The 18,680-nt window shown below is 36.7% G+C and overlaps 3 protein-coding genes across 3 annotated transcripts in view; 1 reads left to right on the top strand and 2 right to left on the bottom strand.

The window, feature by feature from the left end:
* Positions 1 to 351: 351 nt before the first annotated feature.
* LOC308259083 (regulator of G-protein signaling 2-like) lies at positions 352 to 987 on the bottom strand (the record flags this gene model as incomplete). The annotated part of the gene is given in 2 exon segments (XM_080689833.1): positions 352 to 864; positions 868 to 987. Coding segments are annotated over 2 exon segments (633 nt in total).
* An 863-nt stretch (positions 988 to 1,850) lies between these two features.
* On the top strand, positions 1,851 to 3,091 carry LOC308259123 (dnaJ homolog subfamily A member 1-like; the record flags this gene model as incomplete). Its single annotated transcript, XM_080689914.1, is given in 2 exon segments — positions 1,851 to 2,030; positions 2,032 to 3,091. Coding segments are annotated over 2 exon segments (1,182 nt in total). The 5' UTR covers positions 1,851 to 1,908.
* Positions 3,092 to 14,925: 11,834 nt separating this feature from the next.
* COBLL1 (cordon-bleu WH2 repeat protein like 1) overlaps positions 14,926 to 18,680 on the bottom strand; it is a gene marked incomplete at both ends in the record, with an annotated part of 161,493 nt that continues 157,738 nt past the window's right edge. The window contains 1 exon segment of the mRNA XM_080689387.1: positions 14,926 to 15,012. Within this exon segment, the coding sequence (XP_080545513.1) occupies positions 14,926 to 15,012 (87 nt within the window).

Here is an 18,680-nt window from a genome sequence, read left to right as displayed (position 1 = left end):
CGGATCGAGGGGAAGATGTACAGCCAGCTCTCTAAGGCCACATAATCCCAGACCTATTGATTTCAAATGCCTGTGGACCAATAGGATTGCACTGCTGTCTCTCATCTCCAGCTCCTGCTTTTCTGGTGAGGCATCCTACGTGACCTTCACCCAGTAAGGGAGGGGCCCTCCTGACACCAGCTTCTCCTCGCTTCCTGGCTTCCTGATTCACTACCAAACTTTGAATCAATAGTTCTGAGCGATGCTCCCTGACCACCCAGGCTGAATTCAAGGTCAGTTTTTGGCAGGTCCCAGCCTTTTTTCCCCTTAGGAAAAAGAAATGTCCTCCATGTGGGGGCTCCTCTCTGCAACTCATGTAGTATGGGGCTCCGTGGTGATCTGTGGCTTTTTACATAAGCCCTGGTAGAATTCGGATTCCAAGAAACGCGGGTAAGAGTTGTTCTCCATTAAGCTGTAAACCCTCTTCTGGGCTGTCGTAAAGCAACCACTGGTAGCATCTTGTATATTTTGGGCGATCAGGGTTTTGGTTTGAAAGTCTATGTTGATCTCTTTCGGAGCTTCTTTTTCTATGAAGTCGGTATATATTTTCCTTGCTTTTGAGTTCAGCTTTTGGGGCGACTTAGTTTTTTTGAAGTCTTTACAAGCCAACCAGAATTCAATATTTTCTTCACAGAACTCGGATTTTAAAAAGGCCCTGAATGCAGCAAGACCATATTTGCTGGCTAGCAGCTCATCGAATGTTTCTGACCACTGCAGTGCTTCCTCAGGAGAAGGCTTGATGAAAGTTTGCTGTTTGCTTTTCTTGCCAGTTTTGGGCTTCCCAGGAATGGATGAGTTTTGCAAGAAGTAGCTCAAACGGGTCTTTCAGTTTTTTAAAAGGGTGTGCTTCATCTTTTCCCGCTTCTCCTCATTCTTGGGGCCACTGCCTGCGCTCTTGTCCATGGGTACGCAGTCGTGCTGAACAGCCAGGAACATGGCACTTTGCATTATCGTCCACCCGCCGGGGCAGCAGCTCTTCTATGGTATCTCCTGTGGTCTTTTAAAATTTTTTTATTGGTGCATTGTAATCATATATCTTAATGGAGTACATAATGGCACACATGCATGCACACTTCACTCAATTAGCCCTTACCCAATTCCTGCCCCATTTCCTCTCTCCTCCCTCCTTCTCATGTTTGGCTTAGTGATTGACTTTGATATATTTGTTCTCCTGTAGTCTTGCTTTGTACTTCTTTAGCTAAAAGATAAAGCTACTCTTTGTGTTTACTAGACAGACACATGAACTCTTCTCCTTCTCCTTCACCTTCTTCTTCTTTTTGGTGGTACTGGGGTTCCTGAAAGCCCTTCTACCTCCGGGGTATACTCCCAGACCTATTTTTACCTTTTTTTTAAATTTGGAAACAGGTCTCCTAAGCCAGGAACCTGCGCGATCCTCCTATCTCTGCCTCCCAATGGTGGGGATTACAAGCGTGCGCCACCACGCCCAGCACTGAACTCTAAAATTCCCAATCATGCCACAGGTGCTGGCTTAGGAGACCCTGTTTCCAAATAAAAAAATGTAAGAAATAGGTCTGGGAGTGTAGCCCGGAGGTAGGATGGCTTCCAGGAACCCCAGTACCACCAACAAAAAAAAAAAAAAAAAAAAAAAAGAAAAGAAAAGAAAAAAGAAAAGAAAATAAAATTCCCAATCATGCATTATGAAACTTAAGTTTATTCCAAAACTTTTATCAAAGACCAAAGAGGGCGCCCGGACTCGGCTACAAAAGACGACGGCTGCGGCGCGCCGGGCGGAACTTTCAAGAACGCTCGGTGAGAGGCGGAGGAGCGGCGGCTGCCCCAGCTGCACACGGCTCCGCGCTCCTTCCTGCTCTCTCATGCCGGCGCCAGCCCGCTCACTGGCTGTAGAAAATGGTGAAAGAAACTACTTACTATGATGTTTTGGGAGTTAAACCCAATGCCACCCAGGAAGAATTGAAAAAGGCATATAGGAAGCTGGCCTTGAAGTACCACCCTGATAAGAATCCCAATGGAGTTTAAACAGATTTCGCAAGCTTATGAAGTTCTCTCTGATGCCAAGAAAAGGGAATTATATGACAAAGGAGGAGAACAGGCAATTAAGGAGGGTGGAGCAGGTGGCGGTTTTGGCTCCCCCATGGACATCTTCGATATGTTTTTTGGAGGAGGAGGAAGGATGCAGAGAGAAAGAAGAGGTAAAAATGTTGTGCATCAGCTCTCTGTTACCTTAGAAGATTTATATAATGGTGCAACAAGAAAACTGGCTCTGCAAAAGAATGTGATCTGTGACAAATGTGAAGGTCGAGGTAGTAAGAAAGGAGCAGTAGAGTGCTGTCCCAATTGCCAAGGTACTGGAATGCAGATAAGAATTCACCAGATAGGACCCGGAATGGTTCAGCAAATTCAGCCCATGTGCATGGAGTACCAGGGCCATGGGGAACGGATCAGTCCTAAAGATAGATGTAAAAGCTGCAATGGAAGGAAGATAGTTCGAGAGAAGATTCTAGAAGTTCATATTGACAAAGGCATGAAAGATGGCCAGAAGATAACCTTCCATGGTGAAGGAGACCAAGAGCCAGGACTGGAGCCAGGAGATACTATCATTGTGTTAGATCAAAAGGACCATTCTGTTTTTACTCGGCGGGGAGAAGACCTTTTCATGTGTATGGACATACAGTTGGTTGAAGCATGGTGTGGCTTCCAAAAGCCAGTATCTACTCTTGATAACCGAACCATAGTCATCACTTCTCATCCAGGTCAGATTGTCAAGCATGGAGATATAAAGTGTGTGCTAAATGAAGGCATGCCAATTTACTGTAGAACATATGAAAAGGGTCGCCTAATCATCGAGTTTAAGGTAAACTTTCCTGAAAATGGCTTTCTTTCTCCTGATAAACTGTCTCTGCTGGAAAAACTCCTACCTGAGAGGAAGGAAGTAGAAGAGACTGATGAGATGGATCAAGTAGAACTGGTGGACTTTGATCCAAATCAGGAAAGACGGCGCCATTATAATGGAGAAGCTTATGAGGATGATGAGCATCACCCCAGAGGTGGTGTTCAGTGTCAGACCTCTTAATGGGGCCAGTGAAAGACACTCACCGCAGGCATTTTATATGCAGTAGTGATTGAGTGAAGGACTGTAATCATAATATGCTCACTACTTGCTATTGTTTTTGTTTTAATACTCGATTATAGTAGTGTTTTAAAAGTTAAATGAAGAATAAACACAAATATAAAAGCTCTGACTGCCCTGTATGTATGATGACTTCAGTGTGCAAGATGAAGTTTAATACCTGTATAAACTACTTTAATATGAATTTCTCCTAGCATCTGTTAGACCATACCTTGTAATTGATTTCAGCTGTGTACATGGACAAGCTTAGATTGAAATGCTAGGTTTATGTGTTGATTTCAGTGTATGGCCATTCATTGTTAAGCTGTGGAATTAAAACTCTATTTAACTGGCAATCAGAAAAAAAAATTGTAGAGAAGTATTGGTCTGTCTAGTTATTTGTATTACGTGGAACACATTGTGACGCCTCTGCATTCTGTTGCCTCAACTATTACTTGAAGGTGGCTTAATATATAATTTAGCCTGTGGTACTAGTGATAGAAACGATAATTTTCTAAAGAAGGGATTATCATAATATGCTACTTTCTAAGGCCTTGCATGTGTACATTTGCATTCTCTTCTGTGCCATCTTTAAAAACAAATTTTATATATATATATTATAAACTATGTTGACCAGTTGTAGTTACATTCTTTTCCCCTCCTACATGGACCACAATAAACCCTTGAGTACTGGGGAAAAAAAAAAAAGACCAAAGAGCCAAGAATAGCCAAGGAAAAGAAAAGAGTGACTTATGAAAAGGAAAAAGGAGTGACTTTCTTTCAATATGTAAAGGGTTATTATAAAGTCATAATAATAAATATAATGTTTTCCAAAGTATTTGTACCAAATGATATACCCATTAACAGTGTAGTGTTTATGAGATTTAATTGATCCATATTTTCTCCAATAATAACTTAGTATTATTACATTTCTGAACTTTTGACTATAGGTTCAAAATGGTATCTCCTGTGGTCTTTTAAAAATTTATTGGTGCATTGTAATCATATATCTTAATGGAGTACATAATGGCACACATGCATGCACACTTCACTCAATTAGCCCTTACCCAATTCCTGCCCCATTTCCTCTCCCCTCCCTCCTTCTCATGTTTGGCTTAGTGATTGACTTTGATATATTTGTTCTCCTGTAGTCTTGCTTTGTACTTCTTTAGCTAAAAGATAAAGCTATTCTTTGTGTCTACAAGAACTCTTCTTCTCCTTCTTCTTTTTTTTTTTTTTTGGTAGTACTGGGGCTCCTGGAAGCCCTTCTACCTCCGGGGTACACTCCCAGACCTATTTTTACCTTTTTTTTATTTGGAAACAGGGTGTCCTAAGCCAGGAACCTGCGCGATCCTCCTGTCTCTACCTCCCAAGCGTGAGGTTTACAAGCGTGCGCCACCATGCCCAGCACTGAACTCTTCTTTAAAATTCCCAATCATGCCGGGTGTGGTGGCGCACGCTTGTAATCCCCGCACTTGGGAGGCAGAGACAGGAGGATCACGCAGGTTTGAAGCCAGCCGCAGGTGCTGGCTTAGGAGACCCTGTTTCCAAATAAAAAATGTAAAAAATAGGTCTGGGAGTGTAGCCCGGAGGTAGAATGGCTTCCAGGAACCTCAATACCACCAAAAAAAAAAAAAAAAAAAAAAGAAAAGAAAAGAAAAGAAAAAATAAAATAAAATTCCCAATCATGCATTATGAAACTTAAGTTTATTCCAAAACTTTTATCAAAGACCAAAGAGGGCCAGGTGTGGTGGCACACGCATGTAATCTCCAGTACCACCAAAAAAAAAAAAAAAAAAAAGACCAAAGAGCTAAGAATAGCCCAGATAAAGAAAAGAGATGCAAATCAAAACTACCCTGAGATATCACCTAACTCCAACTATCATTCAAAACATAAACAACAGATGCTGGCGAGGATGTGGAGAAGTGGGAACTCTAAGACATTGTTGGTGGGATTGCAAATTAGTGCAACCACTTTGGAAAACAGTATGGAGAATCCTCAGAAGAATGGGAACAAACCTACCATTTGATCCAGCAATACCACTGTTGGGTATCTACCCAAAAGAAAAGAAACCAAACTACTAAACTAATGCATGTGTATCTATGTTCATAGCTGCACAATTCACCATAGCCAAATTATTGAACCAGCCAAGATGTCCATCAACAGATGAATGGATTACAAAACTGTGGGATATGTACACAATGGAATTGTACTCAGCCATCAAAAAAAACCTCAATTACATCATTTTCAGGGAAATGGATGGAACTGGAGGACATTATGCTAAGTGAGATTAGTCAGGCACAAAAAATAAGAAATCAGATGCTTTCCCTAATATGTGAGAGTTAGGGAGAAAAGAGGAGCAAACAAGACAACCTAAAGGAGGAGAAAGGAGGGGGTATGAGGAAAATCTCTAAAACACACAATGTACTTAAACATATCGAAGTCAATCACTAAGCCAAGCAAGGGAGGGAGGGACGGGGAAGGAATGGGGTGGGATTTGGGTAGGGGTTAAATCAGCGATGATTACATGTTTGTACACACAAGTTTTTTACCCCAATAAGTTGTATGAATATAATGCACCAATTAAAAAAATTAGAAAAAAAAGAATAGGAAAAAGGAGTGACTTTCTTTCAATATGTAAAGGGTTATTATAAAGTCATAATAATAAATATAATGTTTTCCAAAGTATTTGTACCAAATGATATACCCATTAACAGTGTAGTGTTTATGAGATTTAATTGATCCATATTTTCTCCAATAATAACTTAGTATTATTACATTTCTGAACTTTTGACTATAGGTTCAAAATGGTATCTCCTGTGGTCTTTTAAAAATTTTTAATTGGTGCATTGTAATCATATACCTTAATGGAGTACATAATGGCACACATGATGGCACATACTTGTAATTGCACTATTTGGGAGGCTAAGTCAAGGAGGTTTAAAGGTTGGAGACCAGCCTCAGCAACTTAGTAAAATTCTGTTTCAAAATAAAAAATAAAATTGTGCTGAAGATATAGCTTGGAGATAGAATACACGTGAGTTCATTCCCCAATACCACAAAATTTTAAAAAGTAAATAAATAAATGGCTAGTATCAAGAATTTAAAAATAAAAACCTTAAAAAACCAAACAACAAAAAAGACGATCAAGTGGGAAAATGGGCAGCTTACATTTCTAGTACATTTCTTTTATGACTTTATTTCATGAAATATTACTAGCCTATCATTTTGGAGGGCTAGAATCAAATCTTAGTCATCTTTGTTTCCTTATCATTCAATGTATTCCCTGATGGAAAGCAAATGGTCAATATATACATGTATAGTTTGTTTGTTTTGTTTGTCTGGTGGTACTACTGAGGACCAAACCCTGGGGCATTCTACCTCTGAGCTACACTCCAAGCCTCCCCTTTTTATTTTTTTGTCTCACAAAAAAAGGGGTCTCCCTCTGTTGTTGAGAGTCTCACTACCTTGCTCTGGCTATTCTTGAACCTTTGTTGCACTATCTCAGCCTTCCAAGTGCTGAGATTATAGGCTTGGGCCACCTCTCCTGTCCAGTGTCTGTTTATCAATAAATAACTTGCCATTCCAGAATGTGTATTCTGTTAACCAAACTCAGTCTATGCATACTATGCTGTCTTTGTTCATATTTACAATTGTAAAATTTTCTTCCTATATTCATATTACTTACTTCTATCCACCCATCCTTGGAAGTCCAAATCACCATCCCCCTTTATAGCATAATATCTTCACAGCCTCTGATATTTACCAGATGTTACTTTGGAACATCTCATTTAGTATTTAATTATATTACTCTATAGTTCTACATCTGTGTCTTTTCTGACTTTGAATTGAAACTTCTTGAGGGCATTGCCACATTCCTATAAGTAACTAGTAAAATTTTATGAGGTGAATTAATTTTTACTAAAGATGTGGTACAATACCTAGTACAGCCATCCATCATGTTTTGGAATGGCAGAATGATCTCAGAGAAATTGGTGTCCTAGTACATTTCCTGCTGCTACAGTAGACTACCAAAGACTAATTTACAAAGAATAAAAGTTATACTTGCAATCCCACCAACAGTTTATGACCCAGCTATACAATTCCTTGGCATCTTTCCAAAAGAGTTTACGTCAGAATACTATAGCATTCTGACACAAATCACAATAGCCAAATCATGGAACCAACCCAGGCGTTCATCAACAGATGAATGGATAAATAAAATGGCATATAGACACAATAATATTTTACTTACTCAGCCATAAAAAAGAACAAAATTATATTATTTACAGGAAAATGGATAAAATTAGAGAACGTTATGCTGAATGAGATCATTCAGCGTCAGAAAGTCAAATTAATTCAGAGTGTATGTTTTTTTCTTATATGTGTAAGAGAGAAAACAGAAAACATAAAGAACTTTACATAAGTGAGAAGAGATCATAAATACAATGGAAGGGGCTCGGGGAAGAGACTAGAAAAAGGGGAAAAAGGAGGATTGAAGAAGGAAACAGTTCAAAGAATGCTCTGTCCAGGTATGAAGGTACCACTACCAATCCCACTCACATGTAGAGGGAGGGAGGAGGGAGCAGGTGGGATGCTGAATATGTGGAATTCTGTGCACATACTTGTTTATATCACTCTGGACCTCACTATGATGTACAATTACAATGCACTCATAAAAGTATTTAAAATAGTTTATTTGGATCATGGTTCTGGAGATTGAGAAGTCCAAGACATAGCACTGACATCTGGGAAGGACCTTCATCCTGGGTCCTCTGACTGTGGAATGCAGAAGGGCAAGTGGGTATATGATGATAAAGAAAAGGGGCTGAACTCACTCCTCTTATTGGGAATTCATTCGTGATAATGGCATTAGGCCATTCATGACAGTGAAGCCCAATGACCAAACTTTTTCTCAAAGTTCCCAATTTTTAATAGTGACAGTGGCACTTAATTTTAGGTAGGCAACTGAGATGAGATTACATAGTGATGTAATCTATAAGAGATGCTCATAACACAGAAAAAATAATTTTAAGACTGACTGTTAAAGAACACATTTAATGCCGGGCATGGTGGCACATGCTTGTAATCCCACATTTGGGAGGCCGAGAAAAGGATTGCAGTTCTCAGACAGCCTCAGCTACTTAGTGAGGCCCTTTGCAACTCAGTGAGACCCTGTTTCAAAATAAGAATTTAAAAATAGGGCTGGGGGTATAGCTCAGAGGTAGAATGCCCCTGGGTTCTATCTCCAGTACTGCAAAAACAAAAAAACAAACAAAAAACAATACATTTAATGCCTGGAGTAAGGCAGCAGAGTGTATAGAAAAAGGTAGGACAGATGTAAAGTATCTCTCTTCAATCCCAGCACCAACCAGGGTAAGTTACTCGGCTGTTCTAAGCCTGTTGCATCAAATGGATGATAAAATCTTCCTCAATGGCCCCCCAACAGAGTAAATAGTGCAAATGTGGTACTTAACAAATTATGTTTTCTTTACTTTTCTCCTCCCTCTTAAAAATGTTAGGTCAGATCTAAGAGTGCATGCTTCTAAGACTGAACCTTATTACCTTTCAGTAAGCTTTGCCAACACTGAGATGCTTTTGCTAAATTGCTACTTGCCTCACATCATCTGTATTGATTTGAACAGCATTCTTAATTGGTGGCTGGGGAGCCCATGACCAGAAACTAGATCTCCCTCTACTCACGTGGAAAGTATGGCTGCATACTGTGATACTTGCTCAACAATTTACTGACTTTATTAGGAATTACCCACATATCCACAATCTAGAATTAAAAGTTATAACTTTCATAATAATGCTGAGGTTAATAAGGACAGGACATTATTTTCTGATGTCTTGAAGGTATATTAAACCTACCAACATAAGTCACTCAGAGGATTTCCTCACTATGAACAACGTTCTTCAGTGATGGTTGCCCAACATGTTACATGTACATTTCTCTGGTGAGCTATCAAGGAACACAAAGGTTGAGCTGCTCATTTCTGTAATGCTGCCTCTTGCTTTGACACAGCTGAACCTAAATTTTTTTCCTGTTTTTCATCAGATGCTTCTTCTTGCTTTATACTTTTTTTCCTGATTTTTAATGCAATAGCAGTGTTGCTAGATTTAGCAAAATAAAATATATCCAGTTAAATTTGAATTTTAGATAATCAATGTTTAGTACAATTGGGTCCCAAATGTTGCTCAGGTTATGCTTATGCTGATGAATAATTCTTTTTTAAAAATTAAAACTAACGGGCCATCTTTATAAGTCCAAAGAGCTTCTTGGACTGTAGGTAACTTTGGGGGCTCTCATGCTTCTAGGTCTGAAGACAAAATGAGAACCAAGGAGAAAAGAAAGTATTTCTGCACTACAAATATTAAGTTAGAATTGCTTCTAACTGTTGCAGATAAAAAATAGTGTGGGGTGTGTATGTATTTGTGTTGGACTTAAGTATTCTTGGAATTTGGGGAGAAAACAAGGTAGGTGAATGTGAAAAAAATATGATTAGGATTAGCATCAAACATGTATGGATTTAACAAGGAATGTTGCACCTATTGCTACAGGAACGCTGGATACTCACCAACAGAGCTGGAGATGCGTATGTGATTCTGCTGATCTGGGATGGGCTGGCTAGTGTCAGGGGGTTGATCTAGGTTGGCTTCAGGTGAGTCTTGTTCTTTGTATCTCTTTCTTTTTCTAGGAGCACTCAGATATCCTACAGCTGTCCTTCTTAGAACAGTTCAAGTAGAGTGAAAGCAAAGAGAAACATGCCAATGTTTGAGGCCTGGTCTCAGGACCAGTGCAGTACCATTTTCCTCACTTTATTGGACATAAAATTTGCTTCTCTAAGTGTGGAACTGGGCTCTGCCTCTTTAGTGGGAGGAACTGTAAAGTCACAGGGCAAAATATCTGAATGAATGAGGGGTCAAAAATTTGGACTATTACTTAAACTACCAGAAGAATTAGCAATAACAATAAATAGGGTGTGGTTACTTGTTTTGAAAACTACATTTGCAAATGCAGCACTCTTCTCTAAGCAATTTACTACACGTTCAAATGAAATTTTTCTAATTTGTGAAAAAGCAATACCAACATCGCTGTAACAATTACCAGACGTTCCACAGTATTTCTCAAAATGCTTGTAAGAAAGGTTCTTTTGGGTGAGCACATGGTATTTTTTCTTGCATTGAGGAAAATGTATCTTACTCATAGGAAGAGTATTAAGTATTAATGAATAGTATTAATGAAGTATTAAGAATATAAATGTTCAAGAGTGCTAACATTGGGAGACAAGGACGAGTGAAAGAATATCCAAAACAAGTAGGTTACTCATCTGGTGGCCTTTGGAATCCAGTACTATTTTCTTCACCATCTGTTTTTCAGTCATTGGAAAGAGTAAACTAGAAATCAGACGTGGGGTTCAGAGACCTGTACTGTGACTTCTGTAAAGCATCAATCTCTTCTTGCATTTTTTGGTTTCATATGTGATGAAATAACATAAAAAATCTTGTGTAAACATTAAAGCACTAAATAAATATAAGCTATTTTACATCCCAAATCATCTTGAACCACGTTGGCTATAGACCTTCATTGTGACCTCTACTAGCAAGTTCTCTCTTAACAAAATTAATAGTATAAAAATGGGATTATTTCTTGGCTCTTTTATATTTATTCTATTGGTAGAGAGTAGAAAATGAACGGGCATCAAATAATCATATCAACTGACACCTTTAATTTCAAAAATAACTAACTTTAGGTCTAAGGACAGACTGTTCATATGGTGTGTGGACTCTTGTTGTTGATGCTAGAGGCCAAAGCCAGGTCTGGCAGTGCAGATGGAGGGGAGATGTGAGGGAGGGTAGCTTCTCAGAAGAATAGGAGTGTGTAGTGAATAATCCTGCCACAAACAGTATTAAAATAGGTGCATTAAAAACTTCTATGTGCCAAACACTGCTAAAATTCATTAAATTTTTACACTCATCCCCATAAAGTAGGTATAATTTAATTTTCCAGAGGAGCAAATGAGGCAGAGAGAAATTAATTTTCCCAAGATCCCATGAGTTTTAAGAGGCAGACCTAAAGGTTGTTTTTGTGTGTGTGTGTGTGTGTGTGTGTGTGTGTGTGTGTGTGTGTGTTGCTGGGGGTGGAACCCAGGGACTTTTCTACCTCTGGACTATACTCCCAGACCTATTTATACTTTTTTGGAAACAAGGTTTCAATAAGTTGCTGAAAGCCTCCCTAAGTACTGAGGCTGGCTTCAAATCTGTGCAGCCCTCCTGTCTCAGCCTCTCAAGCGCTAGGATTGAAAGCATGTGCCACCACGCCTGGCTAAGACCTAAGGTTTAAACTTAAGATCTTGACTCCAGCCAGTATCATATATAATATATATATATATATATATATATATATATATATATATATATATAATATATGTATGTATGTATGTCTTCCAGAACACTGTTGGAGTAAAAGGCAAGTTGCTAAAAAGAATTAGTTTGTGACTCTGTTATCATAACATACACAATCAAAAACTTAAAAACCCCAAACCTTTAGGGGTATATGGGCTATACATGTATACGTGTGTGTGTGTGTGTGTGTGTGTGTGTGTGTGTGTATGAATTTGTATCAAAACATAAAAAATAAAAAACTGACGCAGGACCATTCCTGTATCTTATTTTTGCTGTCACTTGAAGACATGATGAGTAAAATATACTTGCCACAAACTTCTCAACTGAGTAGTGAGGGTAAAATATATCCTTCTAAAGTGGTGTAAACACAGCAACTTTTCAGAACAAGTGTGCAATGATGATTCATATTACACCCCTATGTCCTATGTTACCTTTAAAACATTAAAGCCCAGCCTCGTGCTTGGGAGGCGAAGACAGAAGGATCGCTCAGGTTCAAACCCAGCCTCACTGGATTAAGAAAGCCTGTTTCCAAATAAAATATAAAATAGGTGTGGGAGTGTAGCCTGGAGGTAGAAGGGTTCTATCTCCAGTACCTAAAAACCAAAAAACCAAAACCAAAAAAAACACACAAAAAAACCCACATTAAAGTCCTTCAGGCATTCTGTACTCTAGAGCTGAAAACAAGCACATTGTTTTAGAGTAGTTTATAAGATACTACAAATGCAACTGATGCCTTCTATAAATCTCAATTTAGCTTTCTTTTCTTTGTTCTCACAGTAACCACCAGCAAATGTGTGTATGTATCTTTTCTATACAACACACAGCCATATGTTATATATATGACATAAATACCTAATAAAATATATAATATATAAATTTGTTTATCACACACATATTTTATACTTTAATATCATAAAACATACTTTAGTCCACAACATACTTCCTCAGTTATTTAATTATACCTAGCTGACCCCCAAATTTAGCTTGTTCATTTTGGCTGTTAGTCTACCATATAAACACATTACCAATGTTGAATACTGGTTGGGACCCTTTTCTTCAGTTACACACTAGGCTGCCATTAACATTTGTGGATGTCACCTTATGTACCTGCACTTTTTCAGGTAACTTGATAAGGGATCTTTGGTTTACTTAATACCATAAAGTTGATTATTGTGCCAGTGTATTTCCCCACTAATCCTAAAATGGTTCCTACTGCTTCATGTTCTTGATAACACTTGATATATTCTGAAACTTAAAGTTTTTGCTAATTTTATGTGTTATCCTCTTGGGTTTTTAACTAGTATTTCCCCGATTACCTAAGAAGAGTATTTTTTCCATGTCTGTTGGCCTTTTGAATTTCTTGTTTGCTTCCATAAATTAACCTTTTTGTATGTATTGAAAATACTTTCTGAATGTGGCTTTTCTTTTTGACTTTAACGTAGTTGCAATACATGTAAATTATGCATTTTCATGGATTTAAATTTATCATATCTTTTATGACTGTGCCTTTGCAGTTAATTTAAACATTCCCCACATGCTCAGGTCTGAAAGTAATGAATATATTCTTCTAAGCTTTAAAATATTACTTTTGAAAGGTAATTCTTAGCTGAGCGTGGTATATGACTATAATCCTAATAACTACAAACCCAAGCTGAGACAGGAGTCCGGTCTCAGGAACTTAGCAAGACCCGGTTTCAGAATAAAATACAAAAAGTGACAGGGATGTGTTTCAGAGGTATAATGCCCCAGGGTTCAATCCCCAGTATTATGTGGGCATGTGTCTTTAATCCAACTCAACTATATCTGATTAAGGTTTGAAGTATAAACCTAAATTTATTTTTTCTAACTGGATAATAAATTATACACACACAGTTTTTCAAAACTCCTTTCTCTATTAGCTTATAATGACATAACTCAGGTATTGATGTACAAGGTTCTCTAAATTAGATTCAAGAAATATGGCAGCAAAATTAAACACATATGATTCCCTTGCTGTGTGTCAGGAACTATGCCTAACATCATGTATTCTTAGCTCACAGGTTCTGCAGTCCCAATGCCAGTGCTTAAATGTATACTAGAGAGTTCTGATGAATGGTAGAACTTAGTATTACTTGTTTATTCGCTGGCTGATGGAAATGTGTTCATCAAGTGAGGTACACAAATATTCTGGTTGATACAAATTACATTTAAAAATAAAACCCCAGATATATAATTTGCTTTTATTAAACAGAAAAAAATTAATATATTTTTAAAGAAGCAGACATCCCAAAGCTTTAGTGAAAACCAATTTAACGTCAGCTTGTTTGAACAAATATTTTAGAATAAATGAAAGATTACATTTTTGAAGTAGGGAGGGAACACCAACAAGCTCTAGACCCCAGAATAGTTAAAAGTCTAAGGTCTTGTACCCAACTAGGCACTATTTTGCTTAACCATTTTGCTTCTGTGTAAGTATATATTATTATTTAAAATATTAGCATCTTAACTAAATAGTGACTATTTTGTCATTTTATTATTTTAAAACTAGGGTTTCTGGAACTTCCAAATAGTATTTAAAGTTTTCTAACATGGGCATGAACTAACCCCTACTCTTCTCTACACGTCAAGTATGAAATAAGTGTCACAATGTATCAACATATTCACAGGAAGATTTTTAAGGCTTCTGGCACATAAAATATGTAATATCTGTGTGACGATATCATAATATACAGAAAATATTTTAAATTCTTCTTGTACAACTTGAGCTCTAAAAATTAAAAAAACAAGTGTTCCATGTTAATAAAGTATTAAAATATTGCTTCCTCTAAATTTGACACTGATTTGAAATCACATAAATAACACACAAATCAAGTCTTACACACTAAGCGATTCATCAAAAATAATAACTGAACTGAATATACTTATCTGAAATCACTTGTTCCCTAGGTCATTCTTTTAGCATAAAACAGGGTTTAGTGTAACTTACAGAAAGTTCCAATTAGACTAACACTGAGGCAGCACATATCAGATCTGTTTTCCTATTAATATGTCATACAAACATTAGCAACCCTAATTTATATTTTTGTCTAAGTCATCATTGTAGAGAACGTGTCAATAAGTAAGAGATATCAATAATGGGCAATTATTTCTCATTTGAAAAAAATGAAAGTCATTTATCTTTGTTTTAAAGTACTAAAGCAGCATATATAGCTCTTAAAACAAAAAGACCAAAACATTATTATAAATTATAGATTCTAAGTAATTCTTCTTTTGGCATTGAAAGCCATAGCACAAATTATCATACTTTAATAGATAATATATTAGTGCACATCTGAATATACATTCGCCCATGCTCTCTGGAGCTGGTCTGTGGTGTGGAAATAGTGAAGAGCAGGAGAGTGGGTGACACTTAACAGCTGTCCTGGGCCTCCGTGGACATGGAATGGCTGAGCCTTGACCTTCCATTCATAGATATTGTATTTGACGGAACAGTAACCTAAGAGAAAGAAACATACTTTGCACCCATCAATTCAAAATGGGAAGTTGTCTAGTTTTTAACATTTACACATTTTAATTTCTGCTTACTCGTTCATGCTAACATTCAGTACTTATTATTCAAAACATTGCAAATAATCAAGAATAAACATTCACTCTCCCATGAAATGAAAAGTGAGAATGTTGTTATTTCTACAACAAACAAGTTAAATAACCCATTAACACATCCAAGGCTTTATAAAATTACCAAATCAACTTAAAGGACAAGAGCACAAACAGACTGCAGGCCAAGCTGTGAACAAGCATTTTTAGCTAGATTAATTCTGTCTTTCCCAAAGTGCTTTGTAAAATAGAAACTGAGCTTCACAAAAACAGTGATTTAAACAATTAATTATATTGATAATATCTGTTAACTTGAAGTTCCCTTCTCAGTGAATCCTTATTTATTAAGAAAAATAAAAGTGGCAAATGGCTTTTAAAAGTACTTTCACATGAAGGGTGAAAAAAGTCAAAACTCTGACTTATGCCAAAATAACTGTGGCTTTCAAAGGAGGTTTGTGTGTTATTGTCATTTTCCAGCAAATAATTCCCTAAGTTTCAAAATTTTATGGCAAACTCTTCTCTATGCAAGCTGCTAGTGAAAAGAAACACTAAAGAATTTTCCAAAGCTTGAAATTTCAACCTTAGGAGAAAGTAAAGAAAAATCATGTTGATCCTGAATAGTAAATATGTGTATTTTGAACTAATGAACAGAAAATGCTTTAAGAAAAGTAGTTTATCTAGATAATACTTTTATAATGTGCTTTTATTGGTGCATTATAGTCTCACATCCTAAAGTAAATCATGTGGACAATGACATACATGCACACAGTTTACCTAATTGTAGTTTGGCTACCTTAGATTCAAAACCAACCGCTATCATTTTCTCGCAAGATGAAAGCCAAAGTACAAATGATCAGATTCAACCAAAAAAGGTGGTGAAAAGGTAGAACTTGGTAAATTTGGTTGGATTTGGTTTCCATGTCCTTCATTCCTTTCCTTTTACTAAATGAAGATTTTGTAATCTACAATAATGAACTTTCTTGATAGCCTTATGAATCCAGGATCGAGTGGTTGATACTCTATATCTGAAATAAAATAGCTAAGAAGAAAAGTTGTAGCCAGGGCAAGGGAACTAATCTGCATCTGGTCAGGTGTCCATGTGAGAATTCTTTCCAAGTATAACCAACAAACAATAGGTAATACTTTTCCATTGTGTGGCGTTGGTCAACAAAGTCTCTATGTATAGAATTATTTTTATAATTTCATGAAAAAATTAGAGTCTTTATAGATTCTTTGTAACATAAAAGCAAAAGATATCTTATGCATTAAAAATCCCCATACTGGTGGATCTAAATGTTTACAAGTAAAACATTCATTGAAGCACTATATATAGAATCCAGTTAAAAGTTGTGTTACATTCATAATACTATGTAATCTTAAGAATAGTATATAATATATATATATATATATATATATATATATACACTAAGTTTTAAAATTCTATGGTAAACTCTTCTCTATGAAAAGCTGCAAGTGAATAGAAACACTAAAGAATTTTCAGAAGCTTGAAATTTCAACTTTAGGAGAAAGATTATATATACTATATATAACCTGTGTGTGTGTGTGTGTGTGTGTGTTTCTAAATGATTTCCATAGGATTCTGCCTTGGTAAGCTAAATATGTTTATTTATTACAAAGCTGGTCTGGAAGGTTACACAGCAGTCTTTCAGGGATGGTCAGGCTCAGACAGAGGATCACAGGTTTGCTGACAGCTTCTGCAACTTAATGAAGTCCTCCGTAACTAAGACTATTTCAAAAATAACAAAATAAGGCTGAGGATGTAGAGGTAGAATGGCCCTGGTTCAATCCCTAACACCAAAAAAAAAAAAAAAAAGGTATCTGATAAGGTTCTTGTGTCAATCAATACAGGCCAATGATAATGGATTAACCTTATTTTCTATAAATAATTTACTGATTCATATATAAATCTTAACATCAAGCACAATTTATAAAACACTGAGCAAGATGTATTAATGACTGATATGGAGACAAGACTAATCTCTGAGACTACAGGGTTGAATGGGGGTATAATGTGATAAAAAGCATAAAACATGAAAAAAATTATACTTTCATGACATTTTGCACTACAGCAATCGACTACCTAATTGTTCTAATGTGAAACAATCAATAAAATAAAGATTAATTGCACAGGTATGAACCAGAGTCATAAGGCAGATAGGTTCCTGGAATTAATTTGAAAATTTGGGTGCAAAATAATATAAACAAACACAAAGCCAACTTTCATATGAATGATCTAAACCTACTGTCAAAATCACTTTTGATTTTATTTGGCAGTAATTGTTATATAAAAGAAATGTCAAAACTTAAACTAGGAGAAATCTTCAGGAAAATACAGAAACATGGAACTAAAGTATCCAAGTATATCCATGCAAGCATCACAATATATTAAGAGACTCTATCCATTTTTACTGCCTTTTGCAATTTTTTGAAAGATACATGTACAGAAAACTGAACTGCAAATAAATATACACCAGTGATGGCAAACAGACACACAGAATAAGCATGAGAGCACATCTCCAGCCCCTACTCAACTTGGCATTTAAAATTTTGGTATTTTCTTTATTATGCATTTCTACAAGTACTTGGTTTTTGAGTTTCTTCCTAAATTATATGTTTGTCTTATCACAATGAGCTTCACCAACTCCATTCGTTTATTCATAAATAATTACTACTTCGCTTTAATGTTTAAAATTATTTTATTTTTGGTGCTTGCAACTGAATGAGCTACATCCCTAGCCCTTATCCTCGCTTCTAAAAAGAACTGCCACCTATGAATCTATTTCTACCATAAATTAGCTTTTCATTCTGCTAAGGTTTACATGGAAGTATTTTTAAGAGTTTCTATCTATATGGACATGTTTAACTATACTTTGCTCATTTTATTGTCATATGATGGTCTATTCTTTAAATATATGGTTATAATGAGCACTCTTCTAATTTCCTGGCACACAAAAACGCAATTTTTTTGTGTGTGGTACTGGGGTTCCTGGAAACCCTTCTATCTCTGGGCTACACTCCCAGACCTATTTTATATTTTTTATTTGGAAACAGGGTCTCTTAAGCCAGCGAGACTGGCTTCAAACCTGCGCGATCCTCCTGTCTCTGCCTCCCAAGCGTGTGCCACCACGCCCAGCAAAAACACGGTTTTTAGAAAGTATAACTAGAAGTGAAAATGTTGGTCAATGAGTATAAATATTAGGAACATTACTGGATTCTACGTTCATTTTCAGTGAAAAAAAATGGGTTATATATGAACTGTTCATTAAGGAAAATTTAGGAGCTGGCACTTTACCAACTCAAAGCTATCAATAACCTCCTACTCAAAGAGATCAAATTTTATACTCAGTAGAATCTAAAGTAATGAGTTTTAAATAGGATACAATTATCGGATCACCACCGAGGCCTATGTTGATTCACATCCAGTTCATTTCAGAAGCAATGAGAGTCTTCTATGTGAAGGAATTGCTAGACCAGGGCCAGTAGCACACCAAGCACATAGCTGCTGGCATGTCCATGAAATGCATTTCCTACTTCAAGCACAGTGTT

This window comes from Muscardinus avellanarius (assembly GCF_963383645.1).
Source record: "Muscardinus avellanarius genome assembly, chromosome: 2".
NCBI lineage: Eukaryota > Metazoa > Chordata > Mammalia > Rodentia > Gliridae > Muscardinus > Muscardinus avellanarius.
This window is presented reverse-complemented; position numbering and strand designations above follow the sequence as displayed.